The sequence below is a fragment of the Oenanthe melanoleuca genome, chromosome 28 (assembly GCF_029582105.1).
Source record: "Oenanthe melanoleuca isolate GR-GAL-2019-014 chromosome 28, OMel1.0, whole genome shotgun sequence".
Classification (NCBI taxonomy): Eukaryota; Metazoa; Chordata; class Aves; order Passeriformes; family Muscicapidae; genus Oenanthe; species Oenanthe melanoleuca.
In genome coordinates, this window is record NC_079361.1 from 4,382,309 (window position 1) to 4,406,295 (window position 23,987).

A 23,987-nucleotide genomic window follows, 5' to 3' on the forward strand; every position below is an offset into this window, starting at 1 on the left:
TTTTTTATTGATGACAAACAGGTTTTAAAACAAAACTGAGACAAAAAATCAATTAATTAAAAAAAAAAAAAAAAAGGAAAACAAAAGAGTTTTAACACCGTGCTAGCACTGATGTCTGGATTTGTAAAACTCAAAAAGAGTTTGAACTGCTACAAAGGAAAAAAACCAGCACGAAGCAGAGGCAAGCATTCCCAGCAGTGAAATAAGGGGTGAGGGGAGAGGAGGGGGCTACATTACTCATGGATAGCTTTGCACAGAGGGGTTCAGCTTAAACCTACCCAAAAATCTACAGCACTACACAGCCTACCAAGGAAAAAAAATTAAAAAGCCCTTCGGCAATGTTAATAAATAAAACAAGTCCATCCACGGGGAAGGAAGGTGGCCTGTGTCTCCATTCTCACACTGGTTTTAGAAGTCTAAACTCTGGAGGCTTTGGATGAGAAAAGAATGGGTTTAGTGAGTTTTTTTTTGTGGTTTTTGCAGTTTTTTTGTGTTTTTTTTCTGCAGTTTCTCCCCCCCTGGGGCTGGGGGAGTTTGTCCCTCCCGGGCTGGGGGTGGCTCCACACCAGGGCAGGGATCCAGGAGGGACAGGAATGAGAAGGTTTCCTCCCTCCCCAGGTACAAAAATGGGCTTTGAGCTGTTTGAAGTACATTCAGATGAGAGGTATTTTAAATTTTTCCCCCCCAAAAATAAGGACTAGAAACACTTGGAGCCCTTTGAGTGTAAAGCTAAACTCCAGCCTGAGCTGAGCCAGGCTCTGCTCAATCTCTGCTGCTGCTGCCAATGGGGAGGTAGAGGTTATTCCAATTCAGGGATCTGCTAAAAACAGGGCTGGAGGAATCAATTCTCTCTCTGTGCTGCTCCTAAAGAGGTTCTGACAGAAATGAAAAAGCTCCCAAGTGTTCCCCTGTGAGTGCTCAGACACAGCTCCAGCTCAGAGCGTGGCTCCTCCTCGTGGGCTCTGCTCAGCCCTGATCCCAGCTGGCCTCAAAACTTCACATTGCACAAAGCAAAGTTTTGCCAAAATTATTTTCTACCTCTTGCAAACTTTGCTCCAACACCTCACTCTGTCCCTCTCCTGCCTCCATCACCCAAAGCCTGACCTGTTGTTCCAAATTAAACCCAGCTCTGTCTCTCTGAGGCCACCACCTTCCACCACCTGCCTGCTTTGTCCATCCTGCATTGGAGTCTTCACTTCCCGACCAAAATAATCCCCAATTTCCACTACTCCTCCCCAGAAAGCCGTGGGGAGCAAAGCAGGCCTGGCTGCACCTTCCCTCCAGGGCCGAAGGGCACAGGAACCCGTCCCCTGTCAAGCAGAAAGTTCATCTTTTACAGAAAGGCTGTTTTTCACAGAGTAGAGTCCAGACAGTTGCCAATTAAAGCAGACAGAAAACACTTTGAAACCCTCCTGCTCGAGCACGCAGGCTCCTCTCACTCACTGCTATCCCATGTAGGAAGAAGAGGCTGATTGCTGCAACTTGAAATCACACTGAAAGTTCTCAAGGATGGTGCTCTAATTTTTGTTTGAAACGTTTTTTTTTTTGGTTTTTTGTTTTTTTTTTTTAAAGTTTTTTTTGTAATATAAGCTTCTCAGAACAAGGATCTAAATCTCCCAGGTCCACCACTAAGAATTCAGAGACAAAACTTCTTAAAAAATTCAGTGCTCTTTTTGAAAGAATCTCTTTTAAAACCACCTCGTTCACAATGTGGGCGACACGATGACACCAAATTTCAGAGCCAGTGTTGGACAACAAAACCTGCACCTCAGAGTTGAGCACAGCTGGATTTCTGCTTGGCTGGCTGTCACCCAGGCAGGGATTTTCTCTTTTTCTTATTTTCCCTTTCTCTCTCAGATACTCTGTTCTAAAATACAAACAGCTCCTGCTAAAATGTTATTTTTTTTTAGTCCCCCTCGCGAAAGGAGCCCAACTCTGAGATGAGGGTTTTCCTCTCCCCATCTGCTCTGAAACGTTTCCCACGCCCTGCTCGCCCAAGAGAAGTGTGGAATGAAGTGAAACCTGCTTTGGTAAGGCCCTTCTCCGGAGCTGGGGGTGGGACAGGGCTCAGCTGAGCCCTCCTGGCTGGGCTCCTGCCCAGGCTCTGGCTCCTCTCGCAGCTCCGTGTCTCAGTCAGCTCCAGCAGTGGCTCTCGCGTGCTCCTCTCTCTCCTCTCTCTCTTTTCTCTCTCTCTCTCCTCTCTCCTTGGTTGGTTTCTCTTTCTCCTGTTGCTCTCACACAGTGGTGCTTCAGTTTTAGCAGTGGAAAACAGGTATCCATTTTATTTTATTTTTTTTATTACCCAGAATAAAATGCTGATGAACTAAGCTCCACGCAAGCTTAGCTCTTCTTCCTCAACCTGGGGGGCACAAGGAGAGCTCAGTTAGGCTTTAACCTAATTAGGGTTAAATTAGAGAGGGGGGGACAGTTTAAATCAGGGGGGACAGTTTAAATCAGGGGGACAGTTTAAAGCAGAGAGGACAGTTTTAATTAGGAGGAGGGGACAATTTAAATCAGGAGAGAGGACAGTAAGGAGGAGAGTTAAAATCAGAGGGGACAATTAAAATTGGGGGGTGGGAAACAGCTTAAATCAGAGGGAACAGTTTAAATCAGAGGGGACAATTTAAATCAGGAGGGGACAGCTTAAATCAGAGGGGACAGTTCAAATTAGGAGGAGGGGACAATGAGGAGGGACAGCTTAAATCAGGCAGGACAGTTTAAATCAAGAGGGGACAGTTTAAATGAGGGGAGGGGACAGAGAGAAGAGGAGAGGACAATTTAAATCAGGGAGGGGACAGTGAGGAGGGGATAGTTTAAATCAGAGGGAACAGTTTAAATCAGAGAGGACAGTTTAAATCAGAGGGGACAGCTTAAATCAAGAGGGGGGGACAGTTTAAAGCAGGGAGGTGACAGTGAGGAGGGGACAGTTTTAAGCAGGAGGAAGGAACAGTTTAAATGAGGGAGAGGACAGTTGTTTAAATCAGGTGGGTCACATTTTAAATCAGAGGGAGGGGACAGTTTAAATTAGGAGAAGGGGACAGTTTAAATCTTGGGAGGACATCTTAAATTAGGCAGGGGACAGTTTAAAGCACGGAGGGGACATTTTAAATCGAGAGGGGACACTGAGGAGGGGACAGTTTAAATCAGGGGAAGGGACAGTTTAGATCAGGGGAAGGGACAGTTTAAGCCAGGGGAAGGGACAGTTTAAGCCAGGGGAAGGGACAGTTTAAGCCAGGGGAAGGGACAGTTTAAGCCAGGGAGGGGCAGAGGGGGTGGCTCACACTCTAATACTGTGACAGCCCCGTCACTCCACCATGTTGATAAGCTCGTTCCCCCTGGTAAGTTGAGTCCTGTGACAGCGCCACGTCAATCTGGGATTTAAACTCATCACCAAGGTAACTGTCCTGCAAGGGAAAGGGCAGGGAAGCCTCAAAACCAGTGCCCACAACCAGGTTCATGATAAAGCTGAGAGTGTCTGGTTTTTGGAAATCTGCTTTCCTTGGTGCAGAATTTCCCCAAATTAAGGGTTTTTTGAGCTGCTCAAGCTGAAGCAACACTTTGATCCCCAGCAGTGCAGGGTGCAAACGCTGCAGCTGAGTCACTGAGAGCAGTTTCAGTTTCATTTCCCTCAGCAAGGAGGAGCTGCAGGCACAGATCACAAACCCCACAAAAACAGTTTGGTTTTTTTTTTCCCCAAAAACCCCGCGCTGCTCACCTGGGATAATTCTGGCTGGGAGAGCCCAGGCTGGCTCATCTGGGAGGGCTGGCTCATGGAGATGTAGCCCTGTGTCAGGGGGCCCTGGGAGAAGGGCTGGGACACCACGTCCTGGCTGGCCTGGCTGTTGGGCAGGTTGGCCTGGCTGCTGCCAGGGATCCCAAATCGGTTTTTCTGCCGCCCGCCGCGCCCGGCTTTGCCTTTGGGAGCCCCACGGCCTGGAGAGGAATCAGCCCAACAGTGAGAGGCTGGGCAGGCACTGACACAGGCACCTTGTGCCATCCTGAGCCCTTACCTGCAGCTGGGCCGTTGGCCTGGCCGAAGTAGCCCGGGGGGGGCATGGGGGGCATGACCAGGTTGAAGGGGATGGGGATGTTCATGGCGGTGACGTGGCTGGGCCCGGCGCTGATCATCCCGATCTGGTCGTGGGTCTGGAAGTACATGTTGGATGGGCGGCCTGGGGGAGAGAGCAGGGACAGGCTCTGGGGCTGCAGCACAGCTCTGGGACTGCAGCAGAGCTCTGGGGCTGCAGCACAACTCTGGGGCTGCAGCAGAGCTCTGGGACTGCAGCAGAGCTCTGGGGCTGCAGCAGAGCTCTGGGACTGCAGCAGAGCTCTGGGACTGCAGCAGAGCTCTGGGACTGCAGCAGAGCTCTGGGGCTGCAGCAGAGCTCTGGGACTGCAGCAGAGCTCTGGGGCTGCAGCACAACTCTGGGGCTGCAGCAGAGCTCTGGGGCTGCAGCAGAGCTCTGGGACTGCAGCAGCAGCTCTGGGGCTGCAGCAGAGCTCTGGGACTGCAGTAGAGCTCTGGGACTGCAGCAGAGCTCTGGGACTGCAGCAGCAGCTCTGGGACTGCAGCAGAGCTCTGGGACTGCAGCAGAGCTCTGGGGCTGCAGCAGAGCTCTGGGACTGCAGCAGAGCTCTGGGACTGCAGCAGAGCTCTGGGACTGCAGTAGAGCTCTGGGACTGCAGCAGAGCTCTGGGGCTGCAGCAGAGCTCTGGGACTGCAGCAGCAGCTCTGGGGCTGCAGCAGAGCTCTGGGACTGCAGCAGAGCTCTGGGGCTGCAGCAGAGCTCTGGGACTGCAGCAGAGCTCTGGGACTGCAGCAGAGCTCTGGGACTGCAGTAGAGCTCTGGGGCTGCAGCAGAGCTCTGGGGCTGCAGCAGAGCTCTGGGGCTGCAGCAGCAGCTCTGGGACTGCAGCAGAGCTCTGGGGACTGCAGCAGAGCTCTGGGACTGCAGCAGCAGCTCTGGGGACTGCAGCAGCAGCTCTGGGACTGCAGCAGCAGCTCTGGGGACTGCAGCAGCAGCTCTGGGACTGCAGCAGCAGCTCTGGGACTGCAGCAGAGCTCTGGGACTGCAGCAGAGCTCTGGGGCTGCAGCAGAGCTCTGGGGCTGCAGCAGCAGCTCTGGGACTGCAGCAGAGCTCTGGGGCTGCAGCAGCAGCTCTGGGACTGCAGCAGAGCTCTGGGACTGCAGCAGAGCTCTGGGGCTGCAGCAGAGCTCTGGGGCTGCAGCAGAGCTCTGGGGCTGCAGCAGCAGCTCTGGGACTGCAGCAGAGCTCTGGGGCTGCAGCAGCAGCTCTGGGACTGCAGCAGCAGCTCTGGGGCTGCAGCAGCAGCTCTGGGACTGCAGCAGCAGCTCTGGGGCTGCAGCAGCAGCTCTGGGACTGCAGCAGCAGCTCTGGGGATTCCAGCATCAATTCCCAGCCCTGAACCAGTTCTGGGGATTCCACGATCAATTCTGGGGACTGCAGCAGGAGCTCTGGGGACTGCAGCATCAATTCCCAGCCCCACAGCAATTCTGGGGATTCCAGCATCAGTTCCTAGCCCCACAGCAGTTCTGGGGATTCTAGGATCAATTCTGGGATTCCAGCATTTTCACTCCTTAAATCCATCCCAAACATTTTCACCCCTCAAATCCATCCCAAACATTTTCACTCCTCAAATCCATCCCAAACTTTTTCTCTCCTCAAATCCATCCCAAACTTTTTCACCCCTCAAATCCATCCCAAACTTTTTCACCCCTCAAATCCATCCCAAACTTTTTCTCTCCTTAAATTCATCCCAAACATTCTCACTCCTCAAACCCACCCCATTCCCACCCTCAAATTCCGCATTTTCCAGCACTCGGAACTCTAACCCTTTACCAAACCCAAAATTCTCACAGCTTTAAAACCTTTTGAGAACTCCCAGAGTTTGAGGTGTGTCAGATGTGGCCCCTCAGGGGTTGCAGCAGCCCCTGGGGGTGAACTGGGGGAGGTTTGTACCTTGGCTGCTGCGGTCGTAGACGGAGCCGGGGATGATGGCCTCGCGCGCGTCGTACATGGCCGTGGTCATGAACCTGGCTCCCTGCAAGATTGGCCTCATCAACACCCACCCTCGTTAATCAGCCCCCAAAATACCCCTCACTGCTGCCTCAGAGGGAGAGATTTGGGGTAAAAATCCAGAAAGCTTCACAGATGGTGTAAGTGTTGAGGGAATGGATTGATTCTAGTGCATAGAAAACGTTTAATTATTATTTCAGCCACATCTTGGTCACCAAAAATAAGATTTTCCAGCAGTTTGTCCAAATATTTGATGAATTCAATTCAATTCTATTCTAAATCTCTCCTTATTCTATTCTAAATCTCTCCTTATTCTATTCTAATTCCCTCCTTATTCTATATTCTATTCTATTCTATATTCTATTCTATTCTAATTCTATTCTATTCTAATTCTATTCTATTCTAATTCTATTCTATATTCTATTCTATATTCTATTCTATTCTATTCTATTCTATTCTATTCTATTCTATTCTATTCTATTCTATTCTATTCTATTCTATTCTATTCTATTCTATTCTATTCTATTCTATAGTCTATTCTGGTAATTCCCTTGCTCCATTCACTGCCCTGTGGTGGTTGCCAAGCTCCTCCAATAATAATTTATGTTAAAAATCAAATATAAAACCTGCAGCTTGAGGGTTAAAAGTGAATTTACCATTTTTACCCTTTATTCCTGAGGGCTGAAAGTGAATTTACCATTTTTACCCTTTATTCCTGAGGGTTAAAAGTGAATTTACCATTTTTACCCTTTATTCCTGAGGGTTAAAAGTGAATTTACCATTTCTACCCTTTACTTCTGAGGGTTAAAAGTGAATTTACCATTTCTACACAAACCAATTCTTTTATTTCATTCACCTCAGCATTTACCTCTCATAAAATCTTGCAATTAAAAAGAAATAATGAACTTTTCTCAGCCTGGTGACAGCAGCAGCTGCTTCCCCCTGAAATCACGCTGCACCAAAAAGCAGCACGGAAAAAATGGAAATTTCTGGGGGTGTGAGGCTGTGTGGGTGGCTTAAATTCCAATTAATTTAGGATTAATTAATCCATCAGGGCCTGACTGGCTGCCAGCAGCAGTTTTTAAATTTTTTTATTATTTAATAAGTAGCTTGTTTGAAGTTTCTTTTGTTTTTATTTCGAGTTATGATTAAAAAATACATGAATGAAATGGATTTTTTTGTGCTTGGGTTTGGCTGTTTATTAAATTTTATTTAAAGTATAGAAAGTTTAGTAGCCACCAGCTAGGAGTGAGCAAAATGGAGATGAATTCAGCTAATTGCAAGGTATTTTAAAGCTAAACAATTTAATAGAGAAATAACCTATTATTTATATTTTTAACCTAATAATTAAATTTTTGTGACCCTTAGTGTGGCACTAACTCTCCAAATAGAAACTACTGTTTTGATTTAAATTATTATTTGAAACTATGGAGAAAAAGGAAGATGAGCACTGTAAGAGGAATCACTTAAAAATTTTTCATCTTGTTTTATACCTATCACTACATTATAGAATATTAAAAATTATAAATAAAGACAAAGTAAATATAATAAATAATATATATATTATGTATAGTATATATAATAAATATGTATGTTATGTACAGTATATATAATAAATATAGTATTAAAAACCTATTTTAAAACCTTAAATTTCAAACCCTTCACTGTGTGAAAGCACACACTTCTATTTAACTCCACACCTTTGATTTTAATTCCATTACTCAAATTTGGAAGCCTTTTCCAAGGTTTCAGGTTAAAAGTTGTGGTTTTTAGGGGCTCAGTGCCAAAAAGCACAGAAAGCTCAGAAATGCCAGAATTTGGGTCCCCAGGATTTGGGGTCCCCAGGGTTTGGGATCCCCAGGGTTTGGGATCCCAGGATTCGGGATCCCCAAGGTTTGGCGTGCCAGGATTTGGGATCCCCAGGGTTTGGGATTCCCCAGGGTTTGGGGTCCCCAGGGATTGGGGTCCCCAGGGTTTGGGATCCCCAGGGTTTGGGATCCCCAGGGTTTGGGGTCCCCAGGGTTTGGGATCCCCAGGGTTTGGGATCCCCAGGGTTTGGGATCCCCAGGGTTTGGGATCCCAGGGTTTGGGATCCCCAGGGTTCGGGATCCCCAGGGTTTGGGATCCCAGGGTTTGGGATCCCAGGATTCGAGATCCCCAGGGTTTGGGGATCCCCAGGGTTTGGGATCCCAGGGTTTGGGATTCCCAGGATTCGGGATCTCCAGGGTTTGGGATCCCAGGGTTTGGGATCCCCAGGGTTTGGGATCACAGGATTTGGGCTCCCCAGGGTTTGGGATCCCAGGGTTTGGGATCCCCAGGGTTCGGGATCCCAGGATTCGAGATCCCCAGGGTTTGGGGATCCCCAGGGTTTGGGATCCCAGGGTTTGGGATCCCCAGGGTTTGGGATCCCAGGGTTTGGGATCCCCAGGGTTTGGGATTCCCAGGGTTTGGGATCCCCAGGATTTGGGCTCCCCATGATTTGGGATCCCCAGGGTTTGGGATCCCTGGGTTTGGGATCCCAGGATTTGGGATCCCCAGGGTTTGGGATTCCCAGGGTTTGGGATTCCCAGGGTTTGGGATTCCCAGGGTTTGGGATCCCCAGGGTTTGGGATCCCAGGGTTTGGGATCCCAGGGTTCGGGATCCCCAGGGTTTGGGATCCCAGGGTTTGGGATCCCAGGGTTTGGGGTCCCCAGGGTTTGGGGTCCCCAGGGTTTGGGGTCCCCAGGGCAGGCACTCACAGGGTTGATGGTGTTCACCAGCTTGCGGGGTTTGCTGAACTGCATCAGGCTCTCCCTCAGGTTGTTCAGGGGTCCCTCCACCAGCACCTTCTGCTCCTTGTAGTAATTCAGGAGGTGATTCCAGAGGGGCTGCTTGGACAGGGCTTTGGGGTTCCCCACAATGATCACCCCATACCTGTGAAACCACAGAAACCACAATTCATTCAATTAATTTAATCACAACAGTGACATTAAAACCACGCTGATGCCAGAATACCCCTGGTTCTTCTCTCTGGGAGCTGAATTGTTTGCAGCAATCATTCCAGATGTGGCTCAAACATCTGGCAGGAGATTGCTGCAGCCAGTTTGTCCAAATTTCCTCCTCCAGGTTTGCTCAGCCACAGCTGCTCTGGGAATTCCAGCCCAGCCTGGAATCCCTTCCCAAAATCCATCCCAAATTCCCCTTTTCCAGTTTGGAGCCATTCCCTGTGGACTGGAATTCCCATCCCAAATCCATTCCCTGTGTCCTGTTCCTCCATCCCTCACCCCAAATCCTCCACAGCTCTCCTGGAGCCTGGAAACAGCTCCAAGGTTTCTCTGGAGCTTCTCTTCTCCATCCTTGGACATTCCAGGGAACCAGGGGCAGCCACAGCTGCTCTGGGAATTCCAGCCCAGCCAGGAATCCTTTCCTAAAATCTCACCCAAATTCTCCTTTTCCAGTTTAAATCCATTCCCTGTGTTCTGTCCCTCCATCCCTCATCCCAAATCCTCTCCAGCTCTCCTGGAGCCCTTTCCTTTCAGGAAACAGCTCCAAAGTTTCTCTGGAGCTTCCCTTCTCCAGCTTTGGATGGAGCTGCTCTGGGAATTCCATCCCATTCCCTCCCAGGGAGGAATTCCCTCCCAAAATCCCATCCCTGCCCTCTGGGGAGCCACTCCCTTGTCCTGTCCCTCCATCCCTCACCCCAAATCCTCTCCAGCTCTCCTGGAGCCCTTTTAAGCTCCAAAAACAACTCCAAGGTTTCTCTGGAGCTTCCCTTCTCCAGCTTTGGATGGAGCTGCTCTGGGAATTCCATCCCATTCCCTCCCAAAATCCCATCCCTGCCCTCTGGGGAGCCATCCCTTGTCCCTGTGTCCCCTCACCTGGCTCTGGTCAGGGCCACGTTCAGCCTCCTGGGGTCGTTGAGGAAGCCAATGCCCTGGTGCTCGTTGGCCCTCACACAGGACAGGATGATGAAATCCTTCTCCCTGCCCTGGAAGGCATCCACACTGGCAATTTCCACCTCCTGCAACACAGCACAACACCTCAGCTGGAGCAAAACTGAGCAAGTTTATCCACAGTGCCATGGCTGAACAAATCCAGGCCATCTCTGTATCATATGCACCAGCCAAACCATATTTATATCTATATCTATATCTATATCTATATCTATATCTATATCTATATCTATATCTATATCTATATCTATATCTATATCTATATCTATATCTATATCTATATCTATATCTATATATATTTTTCTCCATATTTTGCTTCCTAATTGTTTTTCTGCATACTTTGCTGTTCCACCACACCCTTAGCTGTTTTCTGTATATTTCTTAGTTTAAGCCAATGTTTATAACAAGCACACAAAATAAGCCATTTTTAAGTGTTTCTCTTGTTAAAACCCTTCAAAGCCACTGAAACATGAATTGTGATAAATCAAGAGGAAAAAAAGCTAAAAAACAAAATACCAAAATTCAAAATAATGTTTTAAACAACCAACCAATCATCACACCTGAAAAGCTCATGCAAGGCACATAAACAACATAAAAACACCAATCAAAAAAATGCAAAATCATGTAAACAGCAGTCTTAAAATGTGTAATTAAAGCTAAAAATGAAACAATAAATCAGCTTCTGCATAATCATATTGATTTGCTGCCCAGAAGTCCTGTCAGCTCTGCCACCAGCAGGCACTGCCAAAGGTTCTCCATCAGCTGAGAAAAATGTTGTTTTTGGAGGGAGGGATGATTTGGTAATTCCTCTGGGCAATGAGCAGCTTCCCCAGAGGGGAACAGAGAGTCTCAGCTCAGGAGAAATTCCTTTCATGCTCAGAGCTTTATGGTTCTGTTTCCCCAAAAGCAGCTCTTTGCTGAGGGAATTACCAAAAAAAGTTCTGACTGTTCCAAAATTTTGTAGGATGAGAAGGTCCAAATGAGCTCTGAGAAACCTCAGAGAGAGGGACACATCATTGCTGGCACAGGGAAAAACATTCCCAAAAATTTCCCTGCAGTGCAAACAGTGCTGGAGTTCTCAGTGCTGCAAAACAAGCCATTAAAAACTGAATTATCCTGTTTGTAGCAGCTCATTTTTCTGTTTGGTGGAGGATTCCACTGATGTTCCCAGGATAATAAATCCTGTGGGTTTATTTTTTTTTATTTGCTTGGTTTCCTCCATGTCCCTTGGCATGATGAAGGCACAAGGTTTTCCACAGTGACCTCTCCCTTCTGTGCCTCAGAGGATTTGTTGGAGTTTCTTTCCTCACAGATTTTAGATTTTTTTTTTTAGTTTTTTTATCTTTCCCTGTTCGTAACTCTTCCCCTTGATTTTCACCAAAACCAAGCGAAAAATTAAAAAATAATATTAATTGATATTGACCAAAACCAACTAAAAAATAAAAAAAATCAATTGATATTAACCAACTCAAAATTTACAAAAAATTGATTGATATTAACCAAAACAAATTCAAAAATTAGAAAAAATGCCGACTGATATTAACCAAAACCAATTCAGAAAAATCAATTGATATTAACTAAAACCAACTCAAAAATTCAAAAATTATTTATTTATATTAACCAAAACCAACTCAAAAATTAAAAAAAAAAAAAAAAAAAAAAAAAAAAAAAAAAATCGATTGGTATTAACCAGAACCAACTCAAAAATTTAAAAAAAAATCCATTGATATTAACCAAAACCAACTCAAAAAATCAATTGATATTAACTAAAACCAACACAAAAATTAAAGAAATATTGATTGATATTAACTAAAACCAACTCAAAAATTTTAAAAATATTGATTGATATTAACCAAAACCAATTCAAAAAATATTGATTGATATTAACCAAAACGAATTCAAAAATTCAAAAAATATTGATTGATATTAACCAGAACGAATTTAAAAAATATTGATTGATATTAACCAAAACGAATTCAAAAATTCAAAAAATATTGATTGATATTAACCAAAACCAACTCAAAAAATATTGATTGATAGTAAGCAAAACGAATTCAAAAATTAAAAAAATATTGACTGATATTAACCAAAACAAATTCGAAATCAGAAAAAATACTGACTGATACTAACCAAAGCCAACTCAAAAATTTAAAAAATATTGATTGATATTAACGAAAACGAATTAAAAAATTAAAAAAACATTGATTGATGTTAACGAAAACGAATTCAAAAATTAAAAAAATATTTATTTATATTAACCAAAACCAACTAAAAAATTAAAAAAATTTTGATTGATATTAACGAAAACCAACTCAAAAATTCAAATATTGATTGATATTAACCAGAACGAATTCAAAAATTCAAAAAATATTGATTGATATTAACCAAAACGAATTCAAAAATTCAAATATTGATTGATATTAACCAAAATGAATTCAAAAATTAAAAAAATATTGATTGATATTAACCAAAACCAACTCAAAAACTCAAAAAATATTGATTGATATTAACCAAAACCAACTCAAAAATTAAAAAAATATTGATTGATATTAACGAAAACCAACTCAAAAATTCAAATATTGATTGATATTTACCAAAACGAATTCAAAAATTCAAATATTGATTGATATTAACCAAAACCAAGTGCAAGATTCCAGACTGGAAGGCTGAGGATGGAACAAAGGGCAGAATGCCCATTCTGTGGCCTGGGTCAGTACCTGGTAGAGCTTGGTGTGCAGGGAGCCACTGAACTGCATGTACTGCACCAGGTAGGAGCGCTGGCCCTCGTAGGGGGTGATGATGCCGATCTGGTCGGGCTTGGCCCCAGCCTTCAGCAGCTTGGTGGTGATCTTCTCCACGTTGGCAGCTTCAGTCCTGCACAATTGGGGCACACTGGCTCAGCCAAGGGCAGCAGGGCTGGGTTTTAGCAGGTTAATGGGATTGAAAAGGTTCCCATGTGAGGGGGTTTCAATGGAAGATCAATTCTGCTCACTCAGGAGGAGTTTGGGCCAAACCCAGCATCTCAAAGGCCTCAGGAGGACACAAATTTCAACCTCCACAACAATTCCTTGCTGGACTTTTACGTACACATGGAGCTTTTACAATCAACATCATTCCAAACATCCCCCAGATCCTCTGGGTGCTTTATCTTAAGGCTTTAAATATAGAATGTTTTGAATGTCAGTGCTCCCTATCAGCCCAGCATTGTGCAGTTTGTTTGTGCACAATCTGCTTCACTGTATCCAGTCTTGCACATGCTGCTCAGGAAACAGACCGAGATTAAAAATATCTCAGCTGATTTTTTTTTCACAAGTTGGGCTGGTTTTCTCTGCCAGGAACAATTCCCTGAACAATCATGACCCAAGAGGAGAAAATTTTAAGTTTATTTGTTGATAAAAGGGTGGAATGTGCAGGAAAAAGGGGGGAAAAAAGGTTCATTTCCATCCCTTTTGGACTAAATGAAATTCAGGATTCTGCTTGAGGAGTTATTGGAATTCAAAATGTGACTTGATCAGCATTTCCTGCTGGCCCAAATTCATCCACATCAGGCATTTTATCATCCCCTGCTCTACACCCAGTGAGGGAAAAAACTCCACACACCAAGCCCAGCTCAGCTCTGAGCCTTTTGCTTCTGGTTTGCTGTGGAAGGAGCCCAGAGAAAACCAATGTGAGCTGCAGCTCAGGCTGTGCCCCCCTGAGGGAAGCTTTTATTAGAGCAGCAACCAAGGATTTGTTCACTGAGGGATTTACTCATTCCCCAGCCCTGCCCTGCGCACTTAGGCCAGGCTTAGCTGGCAGAGCCTGGCTCACCTGTTGAGGTAGGAGGTGCCTGAGCTGGCAATCTCCTCCTGGCCCTGGGTCACGTAGAAGAACATGGGTTTGTCAGGCTGGGGCCACTGGAAATCAAAGCCTTTCTTCACCCTGTCAGCTGAGGAGCACAGAAAGGAGCACAACAAATCAGCAACAGCACTCTGCAATTTCCATATCAAAGCACCTCAAAATGAAGCGTGATGGAAATTTTATTTTTTTATTAAAACACCGAATCCAGATGAGAGAACTCCTGCTTTGATCCCTGCTGAAGATTTGCTGATCTCCCCAATTCTCAGGAACCTTTAGTGTCACTCTCTTTTCAGATGATCATTTTAATATAAAATCTTGAAAACTCTCCAGATTATTCCAACAGCACCAACACCTTCCAGGCCATGGAGACAGAAACCAGCAGGATTAACAAAAAAATGGACAGGGATAGCCCTAAATGAACAGGGCTCACCCCAAATGAACAGGAATAGCCCCAAATGAACAGGACTGATCCAAAATGAACAGGACTGATCCAAAATGAACAGGACTAGCCCCAAATGAACAGGACTAGCCCCAAATGAACAGGGCTAATCTAAAGTGAACAGGGCTGACCTCAAGTGAACAGGAACAGCCCCAAATGAACAGGAATAGTCTGAAATGAACACGACTAGCTCAAAATGAACAAGAGTCACCCCAAAATGAACAGGACTAGCCCTAAGTAAACAGAGCTCATCCCAAATGAGCAGAGCTAACCCAAAATTAACAGAGCTCACCCTAAATGAGCAGGGCTCACCCTAAATGAACAGGGCTTACCCCAAATTAAGAGGGCTCACCCAAAATTAACAGAGCTCACCCTAAATGAACAGGGCTCACCCCAAATTAAGAGGGCTCACCCAAAATTAACAGAGCTCACCCTAAATGAACAGGGCTCACCCCAAATTAACAGGGCTCACCCCAAATGAGCAGGGCTCACCCCAAATAAAGTCAGTCAGGTTAATATTACAGAAAAGTACCGTTTAGTGTCCCCCCCACTGGCAGCGTGCCCGCTGACTGCTCTCCCTGCCCTGCCCACCAGCCTCTGCAGCAGTCCCAGCAGTGCCCTGCTGCTGGCCCAGCCCTCACCTGCAGTGACGCCGTTCTGCAGCGAGCCCTCGTAGAAGATGTTGGAGGGGAAGGCGCTGAGGGCGGGGTGCATGCGGTACTGCACCTGCAGCCGGATGGGCCGGATGCCCAGCACCACCAGGCGCTCGAACAGCGACTGCGACAGCCCCGCCTTGGCCGCCTTCTTGCACATCACCACGGGCCCCAGCTGGCAGTGGTCACCCACCAGGATCAGCTGTGGGAACAGGGGGAACAGCTCAGGAGGGTCTTTGGAATAATGGAAATATCCCAGTGGAAAATGCAGGATCACAGTTTGGGTTGGACCTAAAATCGCACTGGGATTCCCCTTGTCAGTTTGGAGCCATTCCCTGTGTCCCTTTATCCCTCATCCCAAATCTCCTGGAGCTCCTCAGGCACTGCAATCCTGGCTAACACCATCCTGTCACCCTGTCCATGGGATCAGGTTCTTGCACATCACCACGGGCCCCAGCTGGCAGTGGTCACCCACCAGGATCAGCTGTGGGAACAGGGGGAACAGCTCAGCTGGGCTGATGGAGGGTCTTTGCAATAATGGAAATATCCCAGTGGAAAATGCAGGAGCACAGTTTGGGTTGGACCTAAAATCGCACTGGGATTCCCCTTGTCAGTTTGGAGCCATTCCCTGTGTTCTTGTCCCAAATCCCTCCCCAGCTCTCCTGGAGCCCCTTCAGGCTCTAGAACGAGCTCTGAATTCTCTGTAGAGTTTCTCTCTCCAGCCTGGCCTTGAATCCTCCCAGGGAACAATTCCCAGTTTTCAGTATCCCACCCAGATTCCCCTTTCCCAGTTTGGAGCCATTCCCAGTCCTGTCCCTTTATCCCTCATCCCAAATCTCCTGGAGCCCCTCAGGCACTGCAATCCTGGCTAACACCATCCTGTCACCCTGTCCATGGGATCAGGTTCTTGCACATCACCACGGGCCCCAGCTGGCCCAGGATCAGCTGTGGGAACAGGGGGAACAGCTCAGTTGGGCTGCTGGAGTGTGTTTGGAATAATGGAAATTATTGGAAAAAAAATGGAAAATGCAGGAGCTCGATATGGGTTGGGAGGATCTAAAATCACATTGAGATTCCCCTCTCCCAGTTTGGAGCCATTCCCTGGGTCCTGACCCTGTATTCCCTCATCCCAAATCCCTCTCCAGCTCTCATGGAGCCCCTTCAGGCTCTGGAAGGGGCTCTGAGCTCTCCCTGGAGCTTCTCTTTCCAGCCCAGGGATGAGGCAGCCCCAGCTTCTCTGGGAATTCCATCCCAGCCCCTCCCCTCCCTCACAGGTAACGATTTCCCCTAAATATAAAACCCAAACCCACTCTCTGTCAGTTTAATCCATTCCCTGACACATTAGGAATTAATCATCCTAAATTGTGATAAGCTCCAGCTCTCCCCAGAGGCTCAGCAACCCTTAGTGTCACTCTCTTTTCAGATGATCATTTTAATATAAATTCCTAATCACTCTCCAAATTTTTCCAACAGCACCAATACCTTCCAGGCCATGGAGACAGAAACTAGCAGGATTAACAAAAAAAAAAAAAACAACTAGGATTAACCCCAAATGAACAGGAACAGCCTCAAATGAACAGGAACAGCCTCAAATGAACAGGATTAATCCAAAACAAACAGGGCTGACCCCGAACTAACAGGAACAGCCCCAAATGAACAGGACTCACCCCACATGAACAGGGCTGACCTCAAATGAATAGAACTAGCCCCAAATGAACAGGGCTCACCCAAAAATGAACAGGAATAGCCCCAAAATTAACAGGACTAACCCCAAATGAACAGGATTAATCCAAAACAAAAAGGGCTGACCCCAAATGAACAGGGCTCAGCCCAAATGAGCAAAACTAACCCCAAATGAACAGGGCTGACCCCAAAGTGAACAGGGCTGACCCCAAATGAACAAAACTAACCCCAAATGAACAAAACTAACCCCAAATGAACAAAACTAACCCCAAATGAACAGGGCTGATCCTAAAGTGAACAAAACTAACTCCAAGTGAACAGGACTAACCCCAAATGAAGTCAGTTAGGTTCACTTTATGAAAAAGGAAAATCTCTGTGAGTCCATACCAGGCAGAAGGCAGCTCAGTGCTCCCCCTGCCGTGCCCCCAGCCCCATTTCCAGCAGCCCAGGGCTCATTTACCTGCTTGGCCCCCAGCACCACGGGCACCATGCACTCGGGCTCGGTGGCCTGCGTGCTCTCGTCGATGAGGATGGAGCGGAACTGCATCTTGGCCAGGCGGGGATCCCCAGCACCCACACAGGTACAGCAGATCACATCTGCATTCTGGGGGCACAGGGAGGGGGGTTATACTGGGGTGGGACTGATCCCCAGCACCCACACAGGTACAGCAGATCACATCTGCATTCTGGGGACACAGGGACACAGGGAGGGGGGTTATACTGGGAACAGGGACTGATCCCCAGCACCCACACAGGTACAGCAGATCACATCTGCATTCTGGGGGCACAGGGAGGGGAGTTATACTGGGAACAGGGCATGGCAGCACTGGGATAGGGGCAGGGACTGATCCCCATCACCCACACAGGTACAGCAGATCACATCTGCATTCTGGGGACACAGGGAGGAGAGTTATACTGGGAACAGGGACTGATCCCCAGCACCCACACAGGTACAGCAGATCACATCTGCATTCTGGGGACACAGGGAGGGGGGTTATACTGGGAACAGGGCATGGCAGCACTGGGATTGGAGGTGGCAGCACTGGGATTTGGGCTGGCAGCACTGGGATTTGGGCTGGCAGCACTGGGATCTGGGCTGGCAGCACTGGGATTGGAGGTGGCAGCACTGGGATTTGGGCTGGCAGCACTGGGATTTGGGGTGGCAGCACTGGGATTTGGGCTGGCAGCACTGGGATCTGGGGTGGCAGCACTGGGATCTGGGGTGGCAGCCCTGATTTGGGGTGGCAGCACTGGGATTTGGGGTGGCAGCCCTGATTTGGGGTGGCAGCACTGGGATTTGGGCTGGCAGCACTGGGATTTGGGCTGGCAGCACTGGGATTTGGGTGGCAGCACTGGGATTTGGGGTGGCAGCAGAGATTTGGGGTGGCAGCCCCGGGGTCTCACCATGAGCAGCTCCCGCTCCGCCGTGCGCTTCAGTGCCCGGTATCTCTTCTCATCAGCAGAGGAAAGTTCTCCAGTCTCATCCTTGAGCTGCTGTAGCTTCTGAAGCTCTGGCATGCTGAAAAAAAAAACCAAACCAGAAATTTTACTTTACAGCCCAACCAACTTTGCAGGATTGCAGCGAAAGTTATTTTTAACTAAACAAAACAATCCCATCAAGCAAACAACTCTGCTGCAGTGACAACACCCCTGAGCTGTGCCCACCACAAACACCAAAATGCAGATTTTAGGGTTTCCTTCAGTGCTCACCTGTCCATGTTCCTGATCTGGTTGTGCAGGGCCAGGAAGGACACGGGGGAGTCGATGGCCTCGCGGCTCTTGGCACACAGACGAACCACCTTGAGGCCGGTCTGGTGGATCTTCTCTGTCAGCTGATCCACGGCGATGTTGCTGGGGGCACACACCAGCACAGGCCTGGAAAAAACAGCCAAACATCAGCTAAAATCAGCTAGGAATCAGCCAGACATCAGGCAAAAATTCAGCCAAACATCAGCCAGAAAATCAGTCAGAAATCAGCCAAAAAGCACCCAAAAATCAGCTAAAAACTACCCATAAATCAGCCAAAAAAATCAACCAGGAATCAGCCAAGAAATCAACCAGGAATCAGCCAAAAAAATCAACCAGGAATCAGCCAAAAAAATCAACCAGGAATCAGCCAAAAAAATCAACCAGGAATCAGCCAAGAAAACAACCAGAAATCAGCCAAAAAATCAGCCCAGAAATCACCCAAGGAATCAGACAGAAATCAGCCAGAACTCTCAATAAACTGCACTTTTCCCCACTAGACTTGCAACAAAACACAAGTAATAACACATCCCCTAAGATGTGCTGGGGAAGGGTATTTTGTGCTGCCAGAAAATGACAAAGCTCAGTGACACAAATGATCTCTGTTTTTACAATTTGATTCTTTGCAATAAGCAGCCCCAGGCTGAAGGCTCAGGAGGGCAGCTCTCTCTCTGTCTCTCTCACCCATTGCCCTGCCTGGCCAGGTGATACACGATGGTGGCTGATGTCACTGTTTTCCCAGTGCCAGGGGGACCCTGGATAAGGCTCAGAGGACGCTGCAGGACGGTCTTGACAGCATAAACCTAAAAAAAAAAATGTAATTTTTATTGCAATTTAACACTCCATCCCAAATATTCCCAGTTCTTAAATTCATCCCAAATATTTTGAGCCTCAAATTTACCCCAAACACTTTCACTCCTCAACTTCACCCCAAATATTTTCATTCCTCAACTTCACCCCAAATATTTTCATTCCTCAACTTCACCCCAAATATTTTCATTCCTCAACTTCACCCCAAATATTTTCATTCCTCAACTTCACCCCAAATATTTTCACTCCTCAAATTTACCCCAACCATTTAAAGCCTCAAATTCACCCCAAGCATTTTCACCCCTCAATTCCATCCCAACCATTTTCACTCCTCAATTCCATCCCAAACATTTTCAGCCTCAAATCCTCAAATTCATCCCAACCATTTTAAGCCTCAAATTTACCCCAAACATTTTTACTCCTGAAATCCTTCCCAATTATTTTCGGCCTCATATTCATCCCAAACATTTCCAGTCCTCAAATCCATCCCAAACAGTTTTCAGCCTCAAACTTATACCAAACATTTTAAGCCTCAAATACACCCCAAGCATTTTCACTCCTCAACTTCATCCCAATTATTTTCAACCTAATTCACCCCAAACATTTTCACTCCTGAAATCCTTCCCAAACATTTCCAGCCTCAACTTCATCCCAAACATTTCCAGCCTCAACTTCATCCCAAACATTTCCAGCCTCAACTTCATCCCAAACATTTCCAGCCTCAACTTCATCCCAAACATTTCCAGCCTCAACTTCATCCCAAACATTTCCAGCCTCAACTTCATCCCAAACATTTCCAGCCTTAAATTCACCCCAAACATTTCCAGCCTTAAATTCACCCCAAACATTTCCAGCCTTGACTTCATCCCAAACGTTTTCACTCCCCAAATTTACCCCAACCATTTTAAGCCTTAAATTCACCCCAAGCATTTTCACTCCTCAAACCCATCCCATTTTCAGCCCCAAATTCCACATTTTTCAGCAGTTTGCAATCTACCCCTGCAAGCCCAGGGTTTCAGCTGCCAGTGGGAGCTGAGGTTACCTGAGAGTGGTTGAGGTCAGGGAGGCCCTGGGCTGTGAAGCGTTTTGGCAGCTGGCATTTGATGATGACATCTTCCACCTCATGCCCCAGCAGTTTGTGGTAAATGTACCCAGACACTGAGGTCTCATCCACTGCAAATGTTTTCAGAGCACTCTGCATCCTGAAATAGAGGAAAAGAAGGAAAATTATTCCTAAAGATCAGTGTGGCCTCAAATGAGGCACCCACAGGTGTTCTGCACCAAATACCAGACACAAATGGGAAAGAGAACAACATCCAACATTTATTAACTGAATTAAAATCATTAAAATTACACTCTGAGAACACAGATTTTGCTTTTTCCCTGTGTGAACATCACAAGGTGTTCTCAGAAAAATGTGAAGAAGAACAGCAGCCTTTGGTGACAGAACCTGTGAGAGGAATTTGAGGTGCAAGATTTGAAATAAATTTGCAGCCACAATGAATAAAATAATAGGATAAGAGGAGATAATAATAATAGGATATACTACTAATAGGAAATTCTAATAATAGAATAAGAAGTCAGCTCCTGTCTTACCCAACACAGACTTGGCTGAAGCCTGTGAGCCCCACAGCCAAATTTTGATATTTTAACTGTTTAAAACAATTTCAGGAAGGTGAAAATTGTTATAAAATTGTTTTTCTTCTTATGCTTCAAGTATTATTAAAGTAATTATTAAGGTAAATTTTTCCCTTTGATGTCTTTGCAACAAACCCTTCAAAATGAGAAAATTTGGCTCTTTATGCCATTAATTCAATTTCTAACCTCTCTGACCCAGGTGTTCACCACACACACAGATTTCTGATGGGTGGTGCCAAAGCAAGACAATTTTTTTTTTTTTTAAAATTCAGAAACACTGAGTGAAAGCAAAGAACCAAAACCCCCAGTGAGTGCATGCAGAGCCTGCCCAGGTGCCTCAGTACCTGTCAAAGGAAGTGGATTTCCACACAAAATCCACCTGGAAGTTGTGGGTGACCTCCACAGGGGCTCCCACGCTGCTCCTCAGCTCGATGGCGATTTCATCACCATAATCTGTAGAACCTCGTTAAGTAGTAATTTCCAGCAAAAATCTGAATTTTATTCTCCCCAATTTTGATGATTTTCTTCAGCACAGCTTTCCTCCCCATGCCCTGACAGATTTTTAAATTAGCAGAGAATTATTCCTGGAGATAATTAGTGATTTTTAACGGCTCCAGCTTGGGGCTGGCCCTGCTGGGGGCTCTCCAAGCAAAGGATACTGTCAGGAACTTTGATCACGTGCCCAATTCCTTTCCAGAGAGGGGCCAGGTCTCCCTTGTACCTCAGGCAGATCTCATCTCCCTGCATGAGGCGCATGTCTGCAAAGGAAAGGGAAATAAAAACTCTCAACAACCACAGAAACCTTCCAGAGCCACCCCAGGCCAACCCTCAGAGTGCTCTGAAGGCTGATTTTATTCAGAAGGCAGGAAAAAAAAAAAAAAACTGAAAAAGAGACAATGCAGGTGTGCTTACCTGAATCAGTCTTTGGCAAAGTGAAATAAGCAATTCTCTTCTTGTTCAAGCCCAGGTCCCACCTGACTGTGATGTTATCTTGGGTCTGAGGGGAAAAAAAACAACATCTCTTATTGTCTTGGGCTGTTTGGCAACCACCACAGCCCTGTGCTTCCAAACAGTGGAGGAATTAGAAAACTTGCTGTTCCAGTGTCACCAAAAATCTGTATTTATAATTTGTTCACAGCACCTGCAGGAGGTGAATTCTGTTCTGAGAGTTCCTGATGAGAAACCAAGTCCTGCTCAGCAGCTGTGCAGTTCTCCCCCAGTTCAAACACAAATGTCTCCAGGAGCTCCCAGAACTCCCTGCCAGGGAACTGCAGCTGCTGAGGGGAACAAAAAGCTGCAGTTCTGGGAGGGAAGGTGGTTTTTGGACAGAAAAACTTTAAAAGGTGAGAAGTTCCCAAGTGTTTCAAGCTCTTAAAACCCCTCACTGTGAGAATTTTCCTTCGCCCTCACTGCTGATATCCCAGTGCTGCTACACCACAGCAATTCGAATTTATGTGATATTTATTTATTCAAATTCAATTTATTTATTTCACTCCAGGTTTTCTTTTGAGCTGTGATTCCATGTTTGACCCCAGGACAGATCAGGCAAATCAAAAGGGAAATCTCCCACATTTTACCTGAGATTCCTTGAGTTTTTTGTCATAATCTGCCTCAAGCTTGACCAGAGGACCAAAGATATTTTGGTATTGATAAGCATCTTCATATCTAAGCAGGACATGCTGGGGTTCCTCATCAACACCAGGTTTTTCCAAGTCCTCGAGGGTTGCAGATGGATTTTCCTGGAAATTAAAGCAGAGATGTTTTGTTTCAAATACTGAAGTATAAAAAATGACAGCTGGCCTGATAAAATTGTGTTTTACTGATGCAGGGAGTGATATAAAGGTGGAACCACTCGTAAAACTACACCAGGGCATTACAAATCATATTAAAGCCAGTTTAAATTCCAAAGGATGCACAAAAAAACCTCTCAAAAACCCCATAACTGAATGAAGCAACAGTTCTCTGCTCTTCTGGGCATCACTTGAAGCAGAAATATTTGGAAATCTTGATATAAGCAAGAAAATGTTGTTCAGCTTGGTGAAGCTTCCAACAATTTCCTGAATCCTTTGGCACCGAAGGATTTAAACCTTGTGTGATTTCTGCCTTACAGAGTTCCCTAAAAATCTTAAAAAAAAAGTCAGAATTGAGTAAAATAAACCCAGAAAAACGCAGGCTGTACCTTCCAGAGCTCCTCCAGCTTGTTGATCTGCTGGGCTGTGATCTGGCGGGCGCGGAGCTGCTCCTGCTCCGAGGGAATCTTCACCAGCCACGAGAGGAAGCAGCGGTCCTGGATCAGGGGCTGCCACTGGGAACTGTCCCAGTTGATGTCCTTCAAGCTGCTCTGGCTGGCACATGGCTGCCTGCACAAGCAGAACACAGCCAGGTTAGGCAAGTGGGAGGGAAAAAGGTGTGGAGGGTGAAAACGAAGCTGGTGTGCTCCCGAAACTGCTCAAAAACCAGGAAAAATCCAAGCAAAACAAGCCCAGTCTGCTGGGAAAAGTGAGAAGTGTTGTTTGGGTGTTTGCAAAACTGAAAATGTATTTAAAATATTAAATGTGACACCTTTGGAGGTGGCTATAATCCATAGATTGTGCACACACTGATCACAAGAAGGTATTTCCCAAACAGAAATTCAGTTTCTACTGGCAAACACACAGTGCCAGCATTGAATTCAAACACACACCATCATAAATTTTCAGTTCTGACTGAGCCTGTCAAAACAATTTCTGATTTATTGTGACCTCAAATGATTCTGTGAGCTGAGAGAAAAGCACCCTGAGTGAGAGTCACCATTCCATGGCTCCAGAGTGACTTCCTGAACTGAGCTGTGGCTCTTCCAAAGCCCAAAAACAGAGGGAAAAACACCTTTCTTCCATTAAGGAATGCAGAATTCAGGAAAAATACTTTTCTATAGAACTCAGATGTTTGGCCAGAAGAGAATTTCCTTTGCTGCATTATCTACCTGAACTCTGCAGAACCACCTGAAGGTGGCAAACCAGAACGTGAAATGTATTTTTTTATGAAACTAAATAGTTTTGAAACTAAATTAAACTCTTTTTTGAAATGAAATGAAGATGAAATCAAGGTTAAAGAATGAGAGTGAGTCTGTCAGAACAATTTCTGATTTATTGTGACCTCAAATGATTCTGTGAGAAAAACACCCTGAGTGAGAGTCGCTGTTCAACGGCTTCAGAGTGACTTCCTGA

General features: G+C 46.0%; 1 protein-coding gene across 2 annotated transcripts in view; it reads right to left on the reverse strand.

Moving 5' to 3' along the window:
* Nucleotides 1–137: 137 nt before the first annotated feature.
* UPF1 (UPF1 RNA helicase and ATPase) overlaps nt 138–23,987 on the reverse strand; it is a 33,742-nt gene continuing 9,892 nt past the window's right edge. Inside the window, exons 5-24 of one of the 2 annotated variants that reach the window (XM_056512914.1) lie at nt 22,961–23,141; nt 22,359–22,520; nt 21,694–21,778; nt 21,441–21,539; nt 21,126–21,234; nt 20,186–20,345; nt 19,018–19,136; nt 18,298–18,462; nt 17,992–18,106; nt 17,048–17,191; nt 14,893–15,106; nt 13,783–13,900; nt 12,690–12,846; nt 9,898–10,040; nt 8,779–8,953; nt 5,983–6,064; nt 4,011–4,172; nt 3,716–3,933; nt 3,282–3,404; nt 138–2,359 (exon numbers count right to left, since the gene is read on the reverse strand). In XM_056512914.1, the coding sequence (XP_056368889.1) occupies nt 3,285–3,404; nt 3,716–3,933; nt 4,011–4,172; nt 5,983–6,064; nt 8,779–8,953; nt 9,898–10,040; nt 12,690–12,846; nt 13,783–13,900; nt 14,893–15,106; nt 17,048–17,191; nt 17,992–18,106; nt 18,298–18,462; nt 19,018–19,136; nt 20,186–20,345; nt 21,126–21,234; nt 21,441–21,539; nt 21,694–21,778; nt 22,359–22,520; nt 22,961–23,141 (2,728 nt within the window). In that variant the 3' untranslated portion in view covers nt 138–2,359; nt 3,282–3,284. Of the gene's footprint in view, nt 2,360–3,281; nt 3,405–3,715; nt 3,934–4,010; nt 4,173–5,982; nt 6,065–8,778; nt 8,954–9,897; nt 10,041–12,689; nt 12,847–13,782; nt 13,901–14,892; nt 15,107–17,047; nt 17,192–17,991; nt 18,107–18,297; nt 18,463–19,017; nt 19,137–20,185; nt 20,346–21,125; nt 21,244–21,440; nt 21,540–21,693; nt 21,779–22,358; nt 22,521–22,960; nt 23,142–23,987 lie in introns of both variants that reach the window. The other variant, XM_056512913.1, reaches the window with a different exon arrangement.